At 38.4% G+C, this 23,213-nt stretch overlaps 2 protein-coding genes across 6 annotated transcripts; one reads left to right on the top strand and one right to left on the bottom strand.

The window, feature by feature from the left end:
* Positions 1-2,491: 2,491 nt before the first annotated feature.
* On the top strand, positions 2,492-4,420 carry gemin7 (gem nuclear organelle associated protein 7). Of its 4 annotated transcripts, none has more exons than XM_011482545.3 (2): positions 2,492-2,653; positions 3,489-4,420. In XM_011482545.3, the coding sequence occupies exon 2, from the start codon at positions 3,502-3,504 to the stop codon at positions 3,886-3,888; it is 387 nt and encodes a 128-aa protein (XP_011480847.1). In that variant the 5' UTR covers positions 2,492-2,653; positions 3,489-3,501; the 3' UTR covers positions 3,889-4,420. The 4 variants fall into 4 exon arrangements, with proteins under 4 accessions (XP_011480847.1, XP_004075442.2, XP_011480846.1 ...); XM_004075394.4 differs by having other exon boundaries at positions 2,494-2,637; XM_011482544.3 differs by having other exon boundaries at positions 2,495-2,664.
* A 15,438-nt stretch (positions 4,421-19,858) lies between these two features.
* LOC110016218 lies at positions 19,859-21,709 on the bottom strand. Of its 2 annotated transcripts, XM_023961691.1 has the most exons (3): positions 20,744-21,709; positions 20,353-20,509; positions 19,859-20,276 (listed from the first exon to the last, which is right to left on the bottom strand). In XM_023961691.1, the coding sequence occupies exons 1-3, from the start codon at positions 20,951-20,953 to the stop codon at positions 20,218-20,220; spliced, it is 426 nt and encodes a 141-aa protein (XP_023817459.1). In that variant the 5' UTR covers positions 20,954-21,709; the 3' UTR covers positions 19,859-20,217. The 2 variants fall into 2 exon arrangements, with proteins under 2 accessions (XP_023817459.1, XP_023817458.1); XM_023961690.1 differs by having other exon boundaries at positions 19,859-20,509.
* Positions 21,710-23,213: the final 1,504 nt, after the last annotated feature.

Raw genomic sequence — 23,213 nt, 5'->3', positions numbered from 1 at the left:
GATTATTCCATGAAATGTGGAACAGTTTTTCATGATGATGCATGTTTCTAATTAACAGTTTATGAACCGTCTTCTTGATGATCTACGTAAAGCTTCCTCTCTGTGAATGCTCAAGTCCAGTCCAGCATTAAAATTCTTCTGTTTAAATCAGTGTATGACAGCTGAAAGTCCTTAATATGTCTTTTTTTTAACCCTGTGTGGATGTGATTTATGTAACTATAATTTATAATTTTGATTGTTTGTTGTTCTTCTTTTATTAAACATTAAACGCTTCAAATAAAATTTATTTTATTTTAATCATTTACGCAAATTCTACAAAGATCATTTTATTTTTCTTTCATTCTGTGGATTTCTGTCAGTGGTTACTAGTTAAAGCTAAAGTGTTTAAATCTATCTATTTATACCTGCAGATAAGATTCTAGGTTTTTACTTTTGTTTAAGTAATTTAATTATAAAGTCTGATTGTGTCAAATGAAATTCCTGGAATGTAAGTTAGAAATGAGACAACACCTCATTCATCTGACCTCACCACTCAAATTCTTTTATGATTTTGGTTTTCAAAGCTTTTGTGGCATAAAGGTACACCACAAATCTATACTTTTACCTCAAGACTCTCCTGATTTTGAACTAATCTAGCTTGGCGTAGCTCTGTCATCAGCCAGCTTCATTGTATAATTCATACTTCACATGTTACAGGTTAAAGGGAAACTGTCTAGATCTTTGAGGGGTGTAGAGTCTTTGAGGGGGGTAGAGTCTGATAAGACTACATAGCAACAAAACAACATCATTTTTTTTTCACTTGCTAATTGTAAACTTTGATAGTGTATCTATAGTTACTGTTGAGTGGAAAAATAAAGTCTTGTTTTTGTGTTTGGCAGAATGAGGTTCAGCACATCCTGTTGATAAAATATGCCCAAACTCTTCAAATGCAAGATAGCGATACATTTGTGCTACTATGCAATATTTCATCCCATGGCAACTGATTAGGCAGATAGTCATCATGGTGTTTTTATTTTTACCAACAGGCTCTGCTACTTGTTGTCGGAGAAAGTATTTTTGGTCACAAACTGAAACGTTTGACTGTAGATCATGAACAGTGCAAAGATGTGGGGTAGTACATATCTTCATGAATGAAAGGTAGATGAGCTCAGAGGGGATACATTACCATTTAGTCACAGGAAACCATTAAAAAAACTCTACTTCCTGTTTGGAATGCAAGAGGGGGGAGGGACTGCTCAGTCCAATTCCCATAAACAGTCAATGGGCTTCAAAGCGTGTGTCGACAATGAGAGGGGACGTTTCCATGGTGCTCACAGAGGCTTGCTTCATTTAGAGGAGAAGCTGAAAATGATGATGTCGTGAACTTTGCTGCCTGGCTCTACCACATGACTAATTCATGAAGTGGTTTGGATTGTGTCCATAGACATAAGATTGATATGAGAACTGGAGAAAGCGATCCCTCTCCCCTCGTGTTTCAAGTAGGAAGTACCCACTGGCTCCAATAAGCCAAAATACCATAAATTTCTACAGAGAAATAAACAGCTATTACCATTAGATTTGTTGGAGTAACCATTCTTGCTCTGATAACTTTTTTAACATGCTCTTGCTAATCTTAATTTTTTTTTCATGATATATTTTTTTTCATCACAACTTATTCAAGTTATAAACTGACCAATCAGATGCCTCAGTAAAAAAGACTGTAGTGGCCGCTGGCCCCACCTCGAGCGATTGACAAATCGACAGATTCTCCCGGGCCACTTTCAGTGAAAGGGCTGTGAATTTTAAACATGCTCACTCCTGATTGGCGACAGTAGTTGCCTTAGACATGTTGACTCATACCATAGGACCAATCACTGTTGTCTGGCTCCAACATGGCGATGTGCGTATCGCGGAAAAATGGCGACAGAACCGGCTTCATAATGCTGGAGCCGGAAGTAAGGAGCATCTTCTATGGCAGACGTCACAGGCGCCCCATCCAGTTCTCTCTATACAGTCAAAGGTCCGAATGCAGAAGTTAAGGGAACTAAAGGAAAGGAAAGGAAAATACGCGTTTACTCTGATTATGTGAAGATGGAGATGCAGAGCTGGATAAAATTGAGCATCTTAGACACATTTATGCAGTCTCCTTTCACTCCGTGACACTACTTTGTCACACTTAAAGGTTTTTGGAGAAAATTAGCCTGTTTTTTTTTGTTTTTGTTTTTTGTTTTGTTTTTTGTGAAGCACAGGTTCGAGCACTGTTTAGAGACCTGAAACGTTTTAACCAATCATCAATCTTTATTTATATAGCACTGTTCCTAGGTGACAAAAGACGTTCTGTACACTAAGATAAATAACACAAAACAAGCAAATGTTTGTTTATCTAATGTTATTTTTTAAAATAACCAATTAAAAAATAGTTACAACCGGTTTTAACACCAACAAACTGTAACTATACAAATACATTGAAAATAATAAACTAATACTTGAAATAAATCTATGTGGTTCGGGATAAGTTGGTCTCTTCCCAAAAGCTTTACACTGAAAAAGCAGTTTCCTGTTTATGTGCTGCATTTTCCCGTTTGCCCATCAGGCGGCGACAACGCGTCTTTCCTGGACACAAATCCACCAAAGAAGAAGACAAACCGGACTTTTGCTGTGAGAAAGGAACTGTGTTGGTAAAAAGTAAAATGTTTGAACTGTTTTGTTTTGTTACTCACAAGAACATAAAGTATACTGAAAGCTGTTCAATTTCGATTAAGTGCTGAGTGCAGTGATGGCTAATAGAAGAAAGACGACCTTGTTTTACGTTTATACCGTTAGCCTAGCTAGCAACAACTACAATTGTTTTTCCACGAAATCCCCAAACTCACACTACAAACCCATTCTTTCTTTCTTTATCACTTTTTCTAATGCATTTAAAGAGCTAACGAGCGGTCAGTGTGCCAACTTTCTGCAGAATCAGTAACAACAGACTTTGAAGGTTCATGTGGTCTTTAGATCAGGAACGCAGAATAAACGCTTAGGGTTCTGCCTGCAATGCATTTAAACCATGCATCAATCTGCAGTTGTACATAACACTCAATCATTAGACTTTAAAAGGACAAATCAAACCATATGGTAATCTAATGGCTCCTCCATCGGGTTTGGCAGTTGTCATGAGTGGTTGTGAAGTTTAGAGCACCAGAGGAGGGCTAAGCAAAGCCTTTATGCACCCAGATGATAGATATTATATCCCTTTTTAAATGATCACCCTTAAAATAGCAGGCATCGATTTAACTAAAAACAAATGCTAACATTTCTGTTAGTTCCTTTTCAGAGCATTTGTTTTAGCTCCAACCTCATTTTGATGCCGTGTGTGTTGTTCCCACTTATTTATGATAATGTGATTCATACAAGTCAGTCTGTTTTTCATTTTTACTCTCATTTGTGTCTGTTTAAAGCACAATTTGTTTTAAGTGCATCTCGTCCTGCCCATCTAAAAGATTGCTGTTTTTCTTTCTCATAAGGAAAAAGCAACACATGGCGACGCCGGTGCCTGTTCTCCGCCTTCCTAAAGGCCCTGACCCAAACAGCCGGGGATTTGACCCTAATTCGCCTCGCTACATTGCTCTCTGCCGCACCACTGTTGCCACCACAGAAGCGGCGGGTGGAGACGAAGAGGAGCTGCAGCAGGAGCAGCACGCCCGCTCGGTGCTGAGGGAGCGTTTCCTGCGGTGTCTGCTTGCTATGAACAACAAGAAGGTTCGCTTCAACATGCACGAAAATGTGACTGTCGAGGCCACGTTTGGTTCATCGGACATTGATGTACTGAACTTCCAGGTGTCTGATCTGCACACGCCGATTGGAGTTCAAAAGGAGGCGTTGATCAGGTCTCAGGATGTGATTTCATTCACCTTTGATGCATAAAAACTAGAATTCAAGAACAAAAGCACTCAGGAGTTTGTTGTCAATATATTTTTACATTATGACGATGTTTACATAAGTGATGTTCTTCATGTGCTTCGATTTGTTCAACCTGTCTTAACACATCAACCGTAGACTAAACTGATGTCTCAAAAAACAAAACCCTCAAACGAACCTGTGCCTTTTCACCACAAGAGGGCAGCATTTGCCCAAATTCAAAGAAAGCATCCCATGCAAAGAAGTTCTGACTTGTTTTCTTTGAGTTTAATTTGTCTTCTGCTTGTCTGAAAGGAGCTGAAGCAGATTGAAGGATTGTAAGTTTATTTTTTCCCCCATTTAAGTTTATAAAGATGTGAACACTGATAATGCTGCTTTCATCTTTCTATGAAACAATCTGTCTTCATTTATTTATTCTATTTTGTTTTCTGATAGACTAAAAACTTTGTTAAAGTAGTTTGTTTTGTACTAAAAAAAAATGTAAAATGTATTTTCATTTTTTTTCTAATTACATTAAAAATGAGTTGAATAATCTTTACTGTTTTGCTATACATTTTTTGCTTTCATCTGGGGTTAGGGTTAGGCATTTTGCTTATTTGTCTGCATGTTATCCCTAAAAGTCACTGAATTTGTTTTTTGAATAGATATATTTTAAGCAAAAATTACAAAAGTAAACTCAAAATGTTCTTTTCAAGTAAATTTTTTCATTAAGGGACAATAAATATAATGTTAAGAGCTATAGAGGAAACATAACTGCCCCATAAAATTACAGTATCAGCATTTTCAGTCAAGGGATAACTGACCATATTTTTAGAAAAAAGTTGAGTGGAGAAACTTTAGGCAGCTAATTTTTGCAGAATTCTTGATATTTCTTAAAGAAATTTTTAAATGAACCTGAATACTTTAAACGTCCTGCTAAAGTATCACATTTAGCATTTGGATTGACATTTGTACTTTAAGGTTTATCCAAAATCTTTACTCAGTCCAAAAACCATTCAGAGATGGACCCAGTGATGAACTTTAGATTGGTATCTTGCAGAACTCATGAGCGTTTTAAGCTTGAGGTTTAGAACAGATGAAAGACATTCACATTTTTTTTTTCCAGCATACCATGGCACTCATGGCTGAATTTACCCTGGCAACTCCTCTTGGTCCTGAAGCAATAAAATAGCCCCAGACCATCACACCGCCACCACCATCTGTGTCCGTGGATGTTCTTTCTAAGCAATGCTGGGAATTTTAAACTTTCAGTTTTGCTCCTCATGCATTTTGACACATTTTTCAGAAGATGTCACCCTGGTCACGTCCAATATCATCTGAGTTTTGGAAGCTAAGCGCGGTTGGATGGGATGGGAAACCATCTGCATCCACATGGTGGAGACCTTCCAGTGTCAAGTCAATGTACATGCAAAGGATCAGGAAGGGCATCTGCTAAAAAAATACTCAAATTCACATTGATGAATTGTGGAGTGATTTGTTGTGGTGAATGCTGAAGGGGAAAAAAATCAAAGTTTTAACGTTTTTCTTTTTTGGTCATTAAGATGTTTGTAAATAAATAAATATTTGATAATACATGAAAACATTTATGTTCTGTATTCTTCTTGGTTCTGCCGTGCGGGCTGTTTCTGCTTGGTCTCAGATCAATTGTGCCTGTGCTCTCAGGTGAAGTTTGGTCAGGCAGTCACTTGTTGTTATTGTGAGTAACTGTGGCTTGCTGGAGCTCCATAATCTGGATTTTCACAACCTTTTCTAGACTGATAGATCTCAATTTTTTCATTGATCATTTCCTGAGTTTCTTTGGATCACAGTGTGGTGTCTGTCTTTGCTCTATCGTGCAGGTCCTGTTGCGGTTCTGGTTGAGAACAGGTGTGACAGCTGTCAGGTCTCAGTGTGGATAGCAACACTCAACTTTTAGGGATTCAACGACTTACCGTACATTTGGTGGCTTTTGTTTCAACTTTCTATTTTCAAAATCTATTCATCCAATAAGAACACTTCGTTCACAAAATGCAGGACTGCTTGTGGTTCCTAGAATTAGTAAAAGTACGGTTGGAGGTAGAGCGTTTAGTCACCAAGCCCCTGTCTTATGGAATAAACTACCAGCTCATGTAAGAGAGGCCGACTCAGTTTCTACATTCAAAGTTAGACTTAAAACATTCCTCTTTGGACAGGCTTATTGTCAGACTACTTAGTATTCAGAGATTATTTAACTTAATGTTAATTTGTTTAAATTAAACTTAATAACTATTTCTTTTAAAAGGCTGCTAGAAGTTGAAGCTGGGGTAACTATGGTGCTCCGGGGTTCTGTCCTCTTTTCTCTTCTACTTCTACCCTTCCTCTCCTCTATTCTTCACCATAATTTATCATTTAGTTCTCCATGCCTCTGTTTGGTGCAGTGCGATTCATGTATTGTCCCTCTTTTCCTCTCCCCTCCTGGGGAGTGGGAGTGCTTCCAGACTCCAGTTGGTTCATCCGTGCTCCAGTTCCTGACCGTCTACCTCGCCTTTGCTCGCGCTCCTACACCTGGCTGTGGATCCTGCCTCTGGCTCGACTCGCGCCTTTGACTGTCCCCACAACCATGGCTGGATGAAGCTCGTCTGCTGGTCTTTAAATGTGTGGTTGTAGATTTAGATAAGTTAATTATTTTCTTTGAGTTCTGGTAAATCGCCTGTCCGTCCTGGGGGAGGATCCCTCATTCATGTGGGCACCCCTGAGGTTTCTTCATTTTTTCCGGAATCCGTTTTTTTTGGGAGTTTTTCCTTACCGCGAAGGGGGGTCTAAGGGCAGGGATGCCAGTATAGCTTAGTCAGTTTGTTAGTTCATTTTAGTATTTTTCTATTGAACTCTTTGTATTCGTGATCCTTTTGATTTCATGTTTTACTTCGAAGCCCATCGAGACGACTGTTGTTGTGATTTTGGGCTATACAAATAAAATTGAATTGAATTGAAAATTGAATTGAGATTTTTAAGCTTTTGGTTTGAAGTATGTCCTTTCTGGGGGATTTTAGAATAATTTTAAATCAGGTCTTTGTTTTTGTTTTTTTTCAACTTTGGATGACATTTCAGAAAAAGAAAAAAACTTTAAATTAAACAAAAAAAAAAAACTTATCATTTAAACTAACTCATAGTTTGTCATACTGACCTCACTTTTCATTCAAATCCCCCCAAAAATAAGTTCTTGGTTGGATAACGTCACAAGATTTTGCAAGAATCTTCCAGAGAGAACACATGACAATCTTGAAAGCTTTTGCAATTCACTCCAATCATTGATGGAATTCAGAAGAACAGGATTAATCTCTGCTTAGCACCAGAGACATTGTTTGGAGGTAAAGTGGGGCCATCTATACTATTTAATCTTCTTAAAAGGTGTATTTTGCGAGTTCCCAATAAGTCATTTTATTTGAGTGCCATTAGGCGGTCATGTTGTGCCTGCGTCTTTTTTTGTACCTGAATTATCTGCCCACTCAGTGGAGGCAGTCATCAGAGAGGCAGTGACTCATCCCCCCTGTTTTCTCCCTCTCACTCGTACCCTCCCTCATTCAAAATATGACTTAAACTTCGAGTGACGTCATCGAGTCGATGTGATTCAATCAGGAAGCCCTCAAGGACAACCAATGTTAATTTCATATCTACAACAAGCATGCTGCTGCAGGAACACATACAAAACTCACTTTTTCTTATGAATGAAACTTAAAAAAAAAATCAAACTTCAACAGAAAACTCAGCTTTTTGTGTATAATTATGAAATAAAAATCAGACCAAACAGAAGCGGTATATACACATATATATACACACACACACACTTCTCAGAAAGAAAAAGGGAACACCACAAAAAATATTATTATTCTAAACTAATATTCTTTAAAATGCTTTTTTTATGCATGTGCTGACAACACAACCACACAAAATTATTAATGGACATTAAGTGTATCAGCCTATGGAGGTTTAGCAGTGGAATCATACTCATATTCAAAGTGGAAAAACACACTTCAGGCTGATCAAACTGCAATCTAACGTCTTTATAACCAGTCAAAATGAGGCTCGGTAGTGGGTGTGGCCTCCCGTATGACTTCCCTGGAACACCTGGGGATGCTTCTGATGAGGCGGCGGTTGATCTCCAGGGGGATCTTCCTCCCACACCTGGACCAAAGCATCCGCCAACTCCTGGACAGTCTGTGGTATAACCTGTCGTTGGTGGATGAACCAAGACATGATGTCCCAAATGAGCTTGATTGGATTCATGTTTTGAGAGTTTTATGTTGAACCATTGTTTTTATTTACCTAACTGTATTTGCTATTTTTACAACTTCCCTGAGATTCTCCCCTGTATTTACTTTACTTTACTTTCGTCGGCACATAAAAGGTATTTCACACCATCTGTATGTCATTTAGATATAGGATGAACACTGTTTGACCCTTGTGGTACTCCACAGGTTACATTTAGGAGGGATGATTTCAAATGTTCCAGTTGTACACACTGTTGCCTGTTTTTATTGTAACTGTTTAACCAATAGAATGCCAGTCCTCCCTCAATAGTTTTAGCTTAAAGATTTAGGGTTAACTGAGCGTGAACAAGATAACTGGTCCTTTGATCACTTGCTTAGAGCCATTTATCTAATGGATATATTTTCTATTTTCCATTTTTTCCTAATTCCGGCTTTGTTTTATACTCCCCCCATGCTCTTCCTGCTAATCCAAAAGAGATCTTCCTTCAGGTTTTGTGAAGAAACCTTCCTTTTCTTTCTTCCTTTTTGTAACATGCTTTTGCAGAGCATTAATGAGTACTAAGCTTCACCTAGTGGCAAACACTTGGAAGCAGAGTACAGCGCCTGGTGTGGGGGGAGCAACATTCAAAATGGTCTGAAATGTTGAAAAAGGCCGCTTCGGCAGAGCACAGAGACAGTTTAATGAGAATGAGCCGTTCATCACACAGCAATTAACTATAATGGTTTCCTCCAAACAACTGAAGCTGCATTTGTGCGTCTGTATTTCCACCAGCAAACAGGGACACGCTGTCTCAATATTATCTTCTCCTGCCGCTTGTCTCTCCTGATAGTGTGTGGAAAAACATCCCCAGCTCCTAATACATATGTCTCCATGTGTGTGTGTGTGTGTGCTGTTGTGTCACTGCTTCAGTCATGATGGTACGTGGAATCTGGCCTGTGTAACACCACCGGCCAACAGGAAGCACATTCCTCTCCTTCCTGTTTGCAGCTCTCCCTCGCTTCCTGGCAAGTGTCTGATAACTTACAAGAAGACCAATCAATCAGTCTTTCGCCCTCCTGCCAGCAGACTAAAAATATTTGGGCAGATGACTTCACGTGTTTATTTTTAGCTTGTAGCATTAGGGACATTGAAAAAGTTGATAATTAAAACTTTAAGTGTACTGAAACAAGATTTCCACTCAGTCTTTAAGCTTAACTGGAAATCATGCAGGAAAACTGATTAACACAACTACACTGAACAAAAAATATAAACACAACACTCTTGTTTTTGCTCCCATTTGTCAAACGTTTTCGAAAAACACAAAATAACATTTTTTTTTCAAATAACATTTTTTCTCAAATATTGTTCACAAATGTGTCTAAATCTGTTTCAATGAGCCCCTCTCCTTTGCTGAGGTAATCCATCCCACCTCAAAGGTGTGCCATATCAAGATGCTGATTAGACAGCTGATTATTGCACAGGTGTGCCTAAAGTGGCCACAATAAAAGGCCACTCTGAAACGTGCCATTTAACTGTACTGGGGGGAGAGACCTGGGGACTCAGAAAACCGGTCATTGGTATGGCGCCAGTTGCCTCATGAGGAACATATCTCCTTTGCATTATTCTTATAATTTTGTAAAAAGGCAGAAAAACTAAAGTTTCAGGGATGATAGACACATGCTGGCCCAGTTTAACAGTAATTGTAAAACTGATGTGGATTTGGGTTTCAAAACCTGAAATCAAACCTTCTAAAATGTGTCATTGTGACTCGATCTATGGCTACTGTCAGGCTTTTATCTTTTTGCGCGCTTGTTGAGGAAAAAAAATAAGCAGATGATTTTATCTAAAATGAAAATAAAGAAAATGGTTTTTTTAAGCAATCACAATGGCTCTGAATCTGAGAAAATTGGGGAAAAACTGGGAATATTGCTTCAGTTTTGAGGTGCCACCACCTGTGTATAGAAATGTCAGCATTTTATTTCTGTTCTAAACTAGAACAGAATTAAAAGTAACAATGACTTAATTTGTTAAAAGGATTCATAATGAATTGGGTTTAATCAAAATTTCTTCAACTAACTTTAGTTATTTTTATATTTTTCCATGTAATGAACTTTAGATGACTTGTTAACAAATCATTTCAGGTAAACTAAAGTTGAGTTGATAGATATAATAGAAATGAAGCAAGACATTTATGAAATAGTCCAATTTGATGATCTGAAAGTTGAATGAATCAAATCCACTTGAGTTAAAACTGACTTTTTCTTAAATTGCTTTTATATCACATACTGAGAAGCTGCATGAGAAAAATCAACATATTTCATGCTTGAAAAGCAGCAACTGATGAATTCATCATTGAAGTCAAAACAGGGGGTAGTTTGTCAAGTGTGTCCTAGAGGTGTTGTCCAAGCATCCAGACAAGCAGACTGAAGGAATGGCTGAGTCACACTCTGTCCCCAGGTTTGTTTGAATTGCCTCTGAAGGGAATGTTGGAGGAGATCCAGCGATTGTGAGGGCCAGGCACTGTGTGGTAGCCTCACTTCCCCTCCTCAAGTGGCCAAAGAGATAAAGAGACCAGCAGCCTGCAAGCTGGACTTCACTCTTTGATCACATGTACCCTAAAAATATACATATTAAAAACATATATAGAAATGTGGGGGTCTTTTAGCTCAATTTTGGTTGAGGGTCTTGATACCTAGTTTCTTCAAATGAAAGCCTAACAGGAAAAGTCAGGAAACTTAAGTGTTTTTTATGAAAATACAACACCTGAAACTTGCAAAGTCTATCAACTTCACTTCAACTCGGTCTTCAACTTTATTCTGTCAGAACTTTGAATGAACCATTGTGATACCTTAATTTAGTTCTGGCACCATTCCATGCATGCATGTGCCCGTCGAAATCCAGGTAAAAGCAGAGGAGTTTTGTCTGGAAGAGCATCCACCATATGGAATGGAACAGCACCAATGGAGGAATGAAAGTGCATAGAAAAGTAAAGGGACTCTAAGGGGCATGACTTGAAATCAGTTTTTAATTGGATAAATAAAAATCTGTGGCACACAAAGACTGGAAACACCATTTTTCTTGAGGTTGGGGCCCTACATGCTTAATTGTATCCTGCCTAAACCGTACACTAAATTACTGACTAACGGCAAAATAATAAATCAAATCATATTCAGAATGGTGGAGAGAGGGACTTAATGTCTGCAGTCTCTTGTATGTCCTCTACATACAAGAGACTGCAGTGAGAACTGTGGTGAGAACTGTGATGAAGCGATATATAACTCCTGAAGTGGCAGAACATTTTATTGACATTTTAAAACAAACTCCTGCTCAGATTTTACCTTTGTCCTGCGATTCTCTGACTGATGATTTTAACGACAGACTTAAGTCTGCCATTGATTCAGCCGCTCCAATGAAAACAAAAATCTTGACACATAAACCGAAGATGCCTTGGAGAAACGGTGATATTTTAAATCTGAAGAGGGTAGGAGAGCAGAGAGAAAATTTAGAAAAACTAATTTAACAGTCGACTATGACTTTTTAAAAGATCAACTAAAAACCTACAACCACGCTGTTAAACAGGCAAGGACACTTTATTTTTCAAATCTCATCTCAAACAATAAACACAACCCCCGGTTTCTTTTTAAGACTATTGATTTTTTATTAAACAAAGATTTTAATAAATCTATCATGCCTCACTCACAAACTGCATGTGAGGACTTTGCTGACCACTTCAGGAGTAAAGTCAATGCTATTAGATCAGACCTGTATCCAACTTACCATTTTTAGGAAAACTTATTGAAAAACTTGTTTTTATTCAATTACATGATTTTTTAAGTGAACATAATGTTCTTGAAAAGTGTCAATCTGGTTTTAGGACAAATCACAGTACTGAGACGGCCCTTTTAAAAATTTTAAATGATCTCAGACATAATTATGACTCGCAGAAACTTTCTGTTCTGGTGCTGCTGGATCTGAGTGCCGCCTTTGATACAGTGGATCACCAGATTTTAATTGACAGACTTAGGAGTCGGGTCGGCCTCTCAGGAACTGCTCTTAATTGGTTTCGCTCCTATCTCACAGATAGACACTTTTTTGTAAATATGGATACTCGTTCCTCAGGAGTCCATGAAATAAGTTGTGGGGTTCCCCAGGGTTCAATCTTGGGTCCAATACTTTTTAACTTGTATATGTTGCCTCTTGGGGATGTCATCAGGAGACACGGCGTTGACTTTCACAGCTATGCTGATGATACACAGCTTTACATCGCCGTGTCTCCTGATGACCTTGAACCTGTCAACACTCTTTTAAACTGCATTTTAGATATAAAGCTGTGGATGGCAGAAAACTTCTTGCAGCTCAACCAGGACAAAACTGAAGTTTTAATCATTGGTCCTGAAGACAAGAGAGAGATGATTTTACCCAAACTTAGGAATTTTAAATCTTCTCAGTGTGTGAGAAACCTGGGCGTTCTTTTTGACTCTGAGCTGAATTTTACTCCTCACATCAGAAACATTGTGAAAATAGGATTTTATCATCTCAAAAACATTGCCAGAGTCCGCCCGTTCCTCTCTCTTGCCAGCACAGAGGTGCTAATGCATGCTTTTATTTTTAGTCGTTTAGATTACTGTAATGCCCTGCTCTCTGGTTTACCCCAAAAGTCGATCTCAAATCTACAACTTCTACAGAACTCAGCGGCATGAGTTCTGACGAGGACCAGGGGGCGGGAACACATTACACCGGTTTTAAAATCGCTGCATTGGCTCCCTGTGCGTTTCAGGATTGATTTTAAAGTTCTTTTAATGGTTTATAAATGTTTTTATGGTCTTGGGCCCTCTTATTTAAATGATATTATTTTAAAATACGAACCCTCGCGGACCCTGAGGTCCTCTGGCACTGGCCTCTTAGTTGTCCCTAAGGTAAGGACCAAGACACATGGTGAGGCTTCATTCTGCCATTATGGTCCTCGCCTGTGGAACAGCCTGCCGGAGAGCCTCAGGGCCGCAGAGACTGTAGAGGTTTTTAAGAAGAGGCTCTAGACCCACCTTTTTAGTCTGGCTTTTATATGACTTTGATCATTCCTTATGTCTTTTATTATTCATCTATTTATTAATTGAGGTATTTATTTACATATTTAATTATTTATTTTCTTGTAAGGACTATTATTATCTTTGTTTCTAATATGCATTTCTTTTTATTGTTATTTTACCAATGATTCTTAGGTTATGTTTTAATCACTGACGTTTTTATTTTTTTTATTTTTTTATTACTAACATTCTTATATCTTATTTTATTTTTTATCTTTTTCTATTTTTATTGTTGTTATTCTATGATCATTTTTATTTTTTATTCTGATGTTTTTTTACTCCAGTGTTTCCTCTTGGGGATCCATCGTTCTTGGGCACCACCAGCTTGACCTGTAGGGCATGCCGTTGCTGTGGTGCCCGTTCTGGTTGGGCGGGCTGGGGTCCCACTCTGTGGTCTAATAGCCATGGATGGGGCCCTGGGCTGCCCTGTGTTGGGCGGGCGCTGCGGTAATGGCCCCTGTGGTCCGGCTGGGCCTTGGAATGAATGGATCCCCATGATATCGTTTCCTCGCAGCAGTACCAAGCCAGACCTTCTTCAACTGCAGTTCTTTTCTGTTCACGGTTCTACTGGGGTAACTGGGTGGGTGGGGATGGGGGCGGGGGGTGGTGAGGGAGGGGTACCTTCTTTGTGTGATTGTCCTTTGTTTTCTGTTTTTAATAACTTTCACTTTTTATGACTGTTTTATCTGTTTTTATGTTAAGCGCTTTGTGTTTTTAACCAAAATGAAAGGCGCTATATAAATAAATAAAGTTTGAGTTTGAGTTTGAGTTTGAGGTGGCCAGAAGGAGCTCCATTTTGTTTTTGAGGACCTTAAGAAAGCATAGGATACAGAGAGAGGAGCTGTGGTCTGCATAAGGAAGTTTGTGTCAGAGTGCAGGACGTTGGTGAAAAGATGCTGAAGTTGGAGCTACCAAAAAAGGGGCTTAGAAGAAGAACAAGAAGTAGGTTCATGCATCTTGTGAGGGTGGTTGGCATGAATGAGAAGGAACTCTAGAGGAGGGGGTTAGAAGGGGGCAGAAGACTCAGTGAGGTGATCCTGAAAAGACACAGTCAAAGAAGATCCAGTCTGCTGTTGATTTGTTAGTGGCCTTTCTATCTTTTCCCATTTATGACAAGCTACAGCAGTCAGACTCACAGCCACACTGGAATAACTAATGTTGTAGTAACTTAAAAAATATTTGGTACCTTCAGGAGTGAGCAGTGAGTGCTCGAGTCCAGTGGATGAAGACAGTTTTAAAATCAACCCACTTACATACAATTTTGCAACTGAAAGGTTTGTGCTGTGCCAACAGCCTGTGTTTTAGCAAATATTGTGAAATCCAAAACAAAATGAATTTTTTTACCCTTAATTACAAGGAACATTTACTTTTTATGTTTTGTGTGAATCATTGTAGTCACTGTTGAATAATCATATTTATGTTGTGGGATTCATAGTTTTGCTAGACTTGAGACTGGACTGCAGACCACAATCCCAAGTATAGTGTAAATCTCTAAGTAATTAAGCAAAGTAAACATGGGAACGTATATAATATAAGTAATATAACATAGATATTAAGATATTAGATATTAAATATGTAGTTAAAATACTAAAGGTAAATAAATGTTCTGTATATACAGTAGATCACAGCTTTAGATGTAATCCTTTAGTTTACAATAACAGTGATTCAAATAAATTCATGGATCAAAATCACAAGATTTCTGATATTTAAAGCAACTATAAATAAATGAATAAAAGACCATTTTTACATACATATGCACATTACTGTTCTCCCACATGGAGTGAAAAGAGCTAATAATTGTGCTATAGTCAGGGTGACTTCACTTCATTAAAGTTTTAAGTAAAAGATTAAAGTCCTAAAAAGATAACTATAGTGAAAGAGCCACCATATTTTCAAGATTATAAGTCGCAGGAGCCAAAAAAATGCATAACAGAGAAGACAGAACTGCAGTTGCTCCTTCATGAGTTGCACCCCTGGCCAAACTATGTAAAAAATTAAACACGAATTATATTCCTAAAAATATGGTACTCAAGTACGAGAAATCGTCTCAATGTGGAAGCCTTTGAATTAAAAAACCTTTCGTTTGTTCATTCAGCTCTATTTCACAAGTGATGCAAGGGTTAAGGTCTAAGAAATACATAAGAAATTTAAGCTCAAAGCCAAAAAAAAACCCCAGTTGTTATCACTTTTATTTAAAATAAATGTGCCCATGAAAAAATAATGCCAACCAAAAAGAAATAATAAAATTTATTTAAAGATTTAAAGAGGAGCATCACCATGTTTACTGTCTTTGAAGACTGTAAGGCTAGAGATGTTTTATTTGGAGAAAGAAAGGATACACTGTACAAGAAAACATCCCCATTTGTATGAGTACCATTTTATAACATAAATTTTATTTAAGCAAAATTGTGTGGGAGGGATAAGTGGAATAGGACCCAAAATGCAGGAATGGAAGTGCCAGTAAAGCTGGCAGAAACGTATGACAAACTATAACATCTGAACTATGAAAAGAGGGTAAAAGAGCAGAATTTTTGCAAAACCTCTGCACATGTGCTTTACTGCTGCTCTATTATTGCTTTATTGCTGCCCTTTTCCCATGACTGCTACCAACAGAGATGGACACAAGAGGTGATCATGTGATCAACTTGACAGCAGAGCATCACATGGGAAAGAGGACACTTACAGTGCCCAGCAGAAGTCTAGACAGGAAGACATTTGAGGATTTGGGAGGAGAAGGGAAGTGCTAATTAAAAAAAAGATTAAAGTTATCTTCTTTAATGTGTAAGCTTTTGGACTCCATTATGGTCCACTCCCTTTCCTGAAGGAATAAACACAGGAAGATGCGACTAATTATTGTCTATGAGCCACAGGGCAGCCTGATATTTGGTCCTGCTTGGACAGATTCATCAGAGGTAGCCAATCATTGGTACCAAGCAGATGTGTCCACTTGAGGACTTTGTTCCTGACTAACAATAGTTCTCACCAAAAATGTTTAGCAGCTGTGGGTAATATCCACATCTGTCTTGGTACAAGTCTGTTATAACCTTCTTCCTCTTTACTGGTGTCGGTAAACCAAATAATTAGTTTGTTTGACTGACTGCATCTTGTGAAAACCACATAAAAGCTGCCTGGTGTGGCCTTCATGGACCTTCTTTTCTCACTGCAGGAAGCTCAACGTGTTTTGTTTTTGTTGTGGTTTGGTTTGTGGAGTTCTACAAGATCTATGCTTTCATGTCTCTTGTAGGATGATGCCCATTCAGGGCCATGACAATATATTTGAGTGCGGCTACTTTAACTTAAAAATGCATACAGTTTAATTGGTTGCAGGAAGGTCAAACAGGAAGACAAGATCCTAGTTGGCATCTTGTCTGAATTGAAGCTTAACTAAACCCTCATCTTGTTCAAAATGGGTAAATATGAGGAACAAACAAGCTAAACATCACTGTGCTGGGAATTTCACAGCCAGTTGTCATTGAACACACAAAAAATCTTGATTCTGTGACATTAAACCTAACCCTTTAAGAAGAAAAACGTATTTGGAATCAGGTAGGTTGTGTGTTTTTGTCTGTTGTGAAATTAGGATATTTTACATAAAAGGAGGACATATCTCTTAATCTGAAGTGGTTTGACAGGTGACAGATATCCAGTCCAGTAAAGTTACACAAAGAAACATAGACCTAAAAAAATCTTCTTCATGTGAAAATTATTGAACTGCATGCACAGACGGAAGTTAAAAGGGTCACACAGAAAAAGCTCAACTTTTTGGTCACATGAACCAACATTTAGCTGAATTTATCGGGTGGTCCACACTGTCCTTTTTTGTTATTTTGGTCTCACTCCCAAAAATCAGGGAGGTTTATCTCATAAAAAATAAGATGACAACAAAGAGGGACGTAAGCAAATGAACGAATTTGTCAGGGTGATGATAGGAGCTTCAAAAGCAGCTTCATGCCCCCCTCCTATGTGTTTGTTTTTAGTAGCACTGATTAGCTCAACTAATATACATTACAGACAAAATGTACAGTGTACCCTGTCTTACCTGTCCTCACAGACCAACACAGTTGCATTTCTTTCCTTATCAAAACAATGAGCATGTTTAAATGCCCACAAAAATCAGATAGATGGATTTACATTGCAAACGCAATCACAAAAAAATCCTGGTCTACGTGGTAACAGGTAATTGGATTTATTTCACAGAACAATGAACATTGAAAAGTGACATAACTTACAAACTTTACATTACTTTTGCAAACTCCGCCCATCCGTTCTTTAAAAAACACATCCGTAGATAGCTGTAACCAGTATGTTTTTTTATTTTGGGAATTAATGCCTCTGTGACATGAAACAACATGTTGCTGCTGCTCTTCACTGCTGCAAGAAAAAATAAAGTAGTTTCCTTGGAAAAGCAATGAATCTCTGGGGTCTTATATGACTTCTGTCTACCTGCTATTTATTTAAGCATGTATGATTCCAGCTACAAAACATACAAATAAAGGTGGATAAATGCTGGGAAGAATTCGCTTTCCAGGAACAAATCAGCATGATATTATCCAAAACCAAAAGACAACGACTGTTGCTGGATAAAAGGACATCGAATTAGAAATCGGATAAATTTTTAATTCAGATGAATGAAAATTTGGAGTCCAGGTTAAAAGAGTTGTGGGCATCCACTCTTCTCTCCGTGCCTCTTATAAGTGGCTCTGCACATTGACTGGTTGATCTAATCAGCTAAATACTCTACAGGTGCCTTGAGTTGCAGCAGGAACAGTTAAGGACATGCAAAAGTATGGACAACTGTCCGTGTATTGGCTCTGGGAAGAATCTTTCACAGCCCAAAAATTCTTTTCAAGTTTGAAATGCATGTCAAAGTCAATTCAACAATAGTTTTAGAGCTGAACAAAATGACAGTTTTGTTTGTTTTGTTTAACAAATTTGTATTTTTATGCTGACAAAGTCAGACAACTGAGTGAATCCAAACTAAAAATTTTACTCACAATTGTAATGTAAGGGGAAAATCGTATTCTTTTTTTTAACTCATTCTCCCCAACCAGCTCAGTGAAATTAGGAATGAGCCATTTGGCACTCTCTGTTCTCACTCCGTATTTCTTTTAGTCTTCATCAAAACATCATTTCCACAAGAGGCTTGCAGTCCTGCAGCTGATTGCTTTAAGCGTCACTTAGACATGGAGTCGCATCCAACACAAAACGCCTCACCAGACTGCAATCTCAATATGTGCTTAATTTATTTTCTTTACTTCTTCTCCTCCTCTTATTCTTTTATTCTTTTTCCCAAGAGACATAGTTTCACTTGTTCAGAGACAAGGACATCTGCCTATTAGCAAGTGCCACTGACGCAGGCATCACAGCACCCTCCGCCTTTTTATCCCCCATTCTTCATCAGCCTTCTTCTCCTGCTCCTCCTCCTGGCTTACTCAAATTGGGGTCACCAACCTTTATTCGTGCTGGCTGGTGAATCATAAGTGGGACTCTTGCTGCACTGGGGGGAGGGACTGCCCGTCCAAGATACTTCCGTCCTCCTAAATTACTAGGGTAACCCGACTTTGTCTGCTCTTTTCTGTCACACTCCTCTGTCACACAAAGAGAGCAGCGGAAAAAGAGACAAAAAAGATGAATGAAGGACGTGTGTCTCATAGTGCCCACATCATAATATCAATGATCAGAGCCTTTTTCTTTTCTCATCAGACAGCTATTGCATTATTATAATGCAGTCATTACATTAGTATTAACTCAGGTTCTCAAAACTACCCTCTCTCTGCTTGAAGCTTGGTGGTGTCATATCATAATGCAGGTGGTATCCCCTCATTTATCAATATGCAGGGTCCTTATCTAAACCCATTTGCAAAATTGGATTGTCCTGTTTTATCCTGTGTTTGTGCTAGTGTGCAGGCGCGTGCGTTTGTGTGTGGGTGTGTGAACGCCTGTGTGTGTAAAATCACGACAGACAGAAATCAGCTGATCATAATGGGTCTTCATTTTAGCCAAATTCATCTTAGAAGGAGGACAGGATGTCATTTTTTACTGTACCTAAATTACACCAGGAAGATACAAATTGTGGACAATATTAAGTGTGGCAGGGTGGAGTGTTTCCTCTCCTCTGGGCAAGTTTTATTAACGGTCTGACCTCAACACACCTGCTGATTACAGTTTTTCTCAGTCGCTTTAGTACAATTCTCAGATCAGAATTGAAGTTTGCAAATTCGTGTGTGCATTTCTCAAAACAATGTGTACAAACAGCAAAACACTATGGATTTCTTGCAAAAGCCTGTAACTTGCTCAAAATCTTTAGTTCATCTCTCAAAGAGAAGTCTTTATGTCATTGAACATGTCAGTGCCATCAGAATGTCAAGTCGTTATGTCATTGTCTACGAACAAGAAAGTCAAATAACTTAGTCATGTTGTCAATATAACTGTGTACTTCAGAGGGAGGTTCTGATGTAAACTATGGCTAAAGTTTTGATGCCAATTATTGTAAAATGTAAGTTACACCTTTTTTGTTTGATTGCAAGTGACTGGACAAGATTCACATTTACACTTTTATTGTTCATATTGTAATTTGTTGACAGACCATGTCATACCATCATAGAAAAAACCCACTGCAAACAGTAACACAAAGGGAAAAAAAAGATAGGACAATATTCTGTACAACAGTACAGGCAGTAGGAATTGGTGTGGTCTTCCTACACCTCTTGTCGTTCTTGTATGTTAGGCCACAAATTCTCATCCACATCACAGCAAATATCCTCTCTTGCAATGCAGCGTGGAAAGAATCTTTTAGAGTGTCTTATCCAGCCTCTTCAGGCGTCTGCTGTGATGTCATCACACGCTGCATCCATGGCAGCCAGGAGGGTCATTTGTGTATGTGGCTGGCGATCATAAACTTTCCATCTCCATGCTGAGAAAAATTCCTCAATAGGGTTAAGGAATGGAGAGTAGGGTGAAATGAACTCCATCCGCATCCTGTTGTGGGCTGTAAACCATTGCCTGATGATGTTGGAGTGATGAAAACTCACATTGTCCCAAACTGTCACATACGTTGGCAGGTGATCTCCACTCTGACCCCTCTCTTCTTCAGGGATGAGATCTCTGTAGAGAGTTTCTAGAAAGGTTATAAGATGTTCTGTGTTGTATAGACCTATTATGGGAATATGAGTAAGCACACCATTGTCACAGATGGCCCGTTGGCCTGGCACATCAGCTGTAGCCCTGTGGCCGATAATATTTCGGCCACGCCTTCTACATTTTGTCAGGTTGAAGCCAGCCTCATCCATGTAGATGAAGCTGTGCGGCTGTTCACTTGCTTCCAGTTCCATCATACGCTATATACAGAAGACACAAAATGAGTTTTATGAATTACAAGAATTTACATTTTGGCTAAGATAGAGTTACATCAAATGTATAAATCACATATTGCATTACTTTTCTACAGCCATAGCAAATGTGTAAAGATTTGTGTAATGTGTAAAAACCCGCTTACTGTAATGTATATCGTTGTAAGATATACATAGTGTTTACTGTGCAGTACAGTTGCTGCATGTCCATGCATGTTTTACCTGTACATACTGGTAGCGTAGTTCCTTCACTCTTTCACGATTTCTTTCAAATGGAACAGTGTAAAGCTGCTTCATTTTTATCTGATGTCCTTTCAGCACTCTGTCATTGGCTGAGATGCTGAATGTTTGGATATTTGCAAATATGTTGTTGTCCTCTATAATGGCACTCTTTATCTCTCTTTGTCTTATCGCATAGTTTTCTACAACCATGATGCAAATAGCCTCCTCCTGTTTCGTAAGCAGTGAAAAGGGGCCCTCTGCCGCCCCTGTGAAGTTGTCTTGCAGTCCTATGTCGAAAAGATACAGTAATGCAAAATACAAAATTCAGGAAGATAAAATGTCACTTTATAAAATGTAGGCCTACTTACAGTACTTACTGAATCTTGCAAAAAGCTTTACATATTGTAAAAATACTGTAATATTGTATGAAACATCACAGAACAGTTCATATTTTAGATTACATACCTGTTCTCTCGACGAAAGGTCTGAATGATTGAGGACACTGTTGTTCTCCTAACATTTGGCTGCACCCTTCTACCAGCCTCAGCCATTGTGAGCCCATGGTTGACAACATGGTCTACAAGTGTGGCTCTTATCTCATCAGGAACATGTACTGTATATGTCTTCGGCCTCTTCCTCGGTTTTGCCCCCTATAACTCCTCCACCACGCAGCCTCACTCCTCTTCCTCTTCCTCTTCTTCTTCTCTCTGGCTGTTGACCTCGTCCAATTCCTTGTCCTTCCATTGTCAGACATAGAACATTGTGTTGTGCTTCAGCCATATACAGTATATACTTGCCATTTCATTGTCAATGAGATGCACCTTTGCTAGAGGAAGTCAAGTCACCTGAGAGCAATTTACCAATTCAGGACAGATTTAGACAAAAACATATAATGGAGATGTATAGAAATATGTTTGTCACATTATGACAACTTGGTCAACCATTTTGCAGTTAATGACTTATACGATGAACTAATGACTAGGTGTTTTGAGGAAGAAGACTATTGCACAGTGAACTATATAATACATTTTGAGCAACATGACATAAACAAGTGAAAATGTAGCAAAGAGCAGAGAATTGTACATAATCATTTGCATGGATGTACCAAAGCAATTGCAACTTGTTCAAAGAAGTGAGAATCTGCTTATATGATGTGCACAAGTGACATTATGATGTGAAGATTGAACAAATAGTTTTGGGAATTTCAGTCTGATCTGAGAATTGTACTAAAGTGACTGAGAAAAACTGTAAGAGGCAGAGAGTAAACCTTTTTAGGTGTGTGTGTGTGTTCCGGTTTGATCCATTTCTGATCAGTCTGCTGCACGTTTCTCACACGTACTGTCAAAGTTGGTAAGACCTGCCTGGTAATGACAGATAAACCCATGATGTTCACTGAAATAACTTGGAAATTAAGTTTTAAATAAATTGGTAAATTAAACTTTATTTAAAAATAAAGAAACAAAATAGAACTAGTGATCCATTCATCCATCTATCTTCTATTCCTATTTGGTCCTGTGCATTGTCATGGGGTTACTGGAGCCATTCTCAGCTGTTTTAGGGTAAAAGTGAGAACAAAGTAAAAGTATTTGCTATAGTAAGTAAAAAATAAATGCTAATCACCAAGTAAGGATGAACAGAGCCGTGCAGCCTGCTGCCTTGCTTTTTGTGGCCTCGTGGCTCACAATCAGATGCCAAACTGAACATCCTCCTGATATATGCCCAGTTTAGGGAGGCAGAGAGAGCAACTTCAGGGACGTATAATATAGCAAACTTTTGATTTTTACACAATGTTTATTGTAAAATGTAAAATTAAAGCATTGACATACATTTATATAATTCTTTATTGGTGTCCTTTAAAGGGTATAATTCTTTTTCTCATTAAAATATACACCTGGTGGTAATATTAATGAAAACATGTTGAATTTTATTCAAAAGGTAGAGGCCCTGTAAAATAGAATGTTGAGTTTACACATAAGATGGTGGGATTTGATTAACACTTTTCTCATTTCCTAAGTGAGATACTTCACGGATGGACATGCATTTGTCATGTTTGTATTTAGTGATCATAAATACAGAGTCTCCCATGACTAAAAATAAACCATGCATTTGTATTATTTAGCTTTTGTTTTTCTTTGGCCCCACCAGTAGTGTGTTTATAGCAGAGAGGAATGCAGAGAACAGCAGAATTGTGTGCATGTGTGTATGTTATGCATGTGTGTATGTTCACAGAGGCAAAGGGTCAGTTTTGGCTCAGTCCAAAGCACGTCGACTTAGTCGCAGCTTATTTGCTGATGCTATCTGTGAGTAGGAATCTGGATAAACAGTGAGGCTAGATAACAAGTAAAGCTCTTTTTCCTTCTTCGTTTAGTGTACTCCTCCTAAACGTCTTAGATAAATACCAGTTTGATGATTTCTGCCACTTTTAATGTCACATGTTTTTGGCAAAATCTTTGTTTAGAGAATTTTTAAA

Source organism: Oryzias latipes, chromosome 13, assembly GCF_002234675.1.
Source record: "Oryzias latipes chromosome 13, ASM223467v1".
Lineage (NCBI taxonomy): Eukaryota > Metazoa > Chordata > Actinopteri > Beloniformes > Adrianichthyidae > Oryzias > Oryzias latipes.
Note: the sequence above shows the minus strand (reverse complement) of the source record. Positions and strands in the feature narration are given on the sequence as shown.

Bases quoted from the DNA above. Each gene is read 5' to 3' on its own strand.
- gemin7 (XM_004075394.4), top strand. From the start codon at position 2,543: ATGTGCTGCATTTTCCCGTTTGCCCATCAGGCGGCGACAACGCGTCTT. The intron at 2,638-3,488 runs GTGAGAAAGGAA...CTTTCTCATAAG, and splicing joins AGACAAACCGGACTTTTGCT to GAAAAAGCAACACATGGCGA.
- LOC110016218 (XM_023961690.1), bottom strand. From the start codon at position 20,953: ATGGTTGTAGAAAACTATGCGATAAGACAAAGAGAGATAAAGAGTGCC. The intron at 20,510-20,743 runs GTAAAACATGCA...TTCTGTATATAG, and splicing joins TACGCTACCAGTATGTACAG to CGTATGATGGAACTGGAAGC.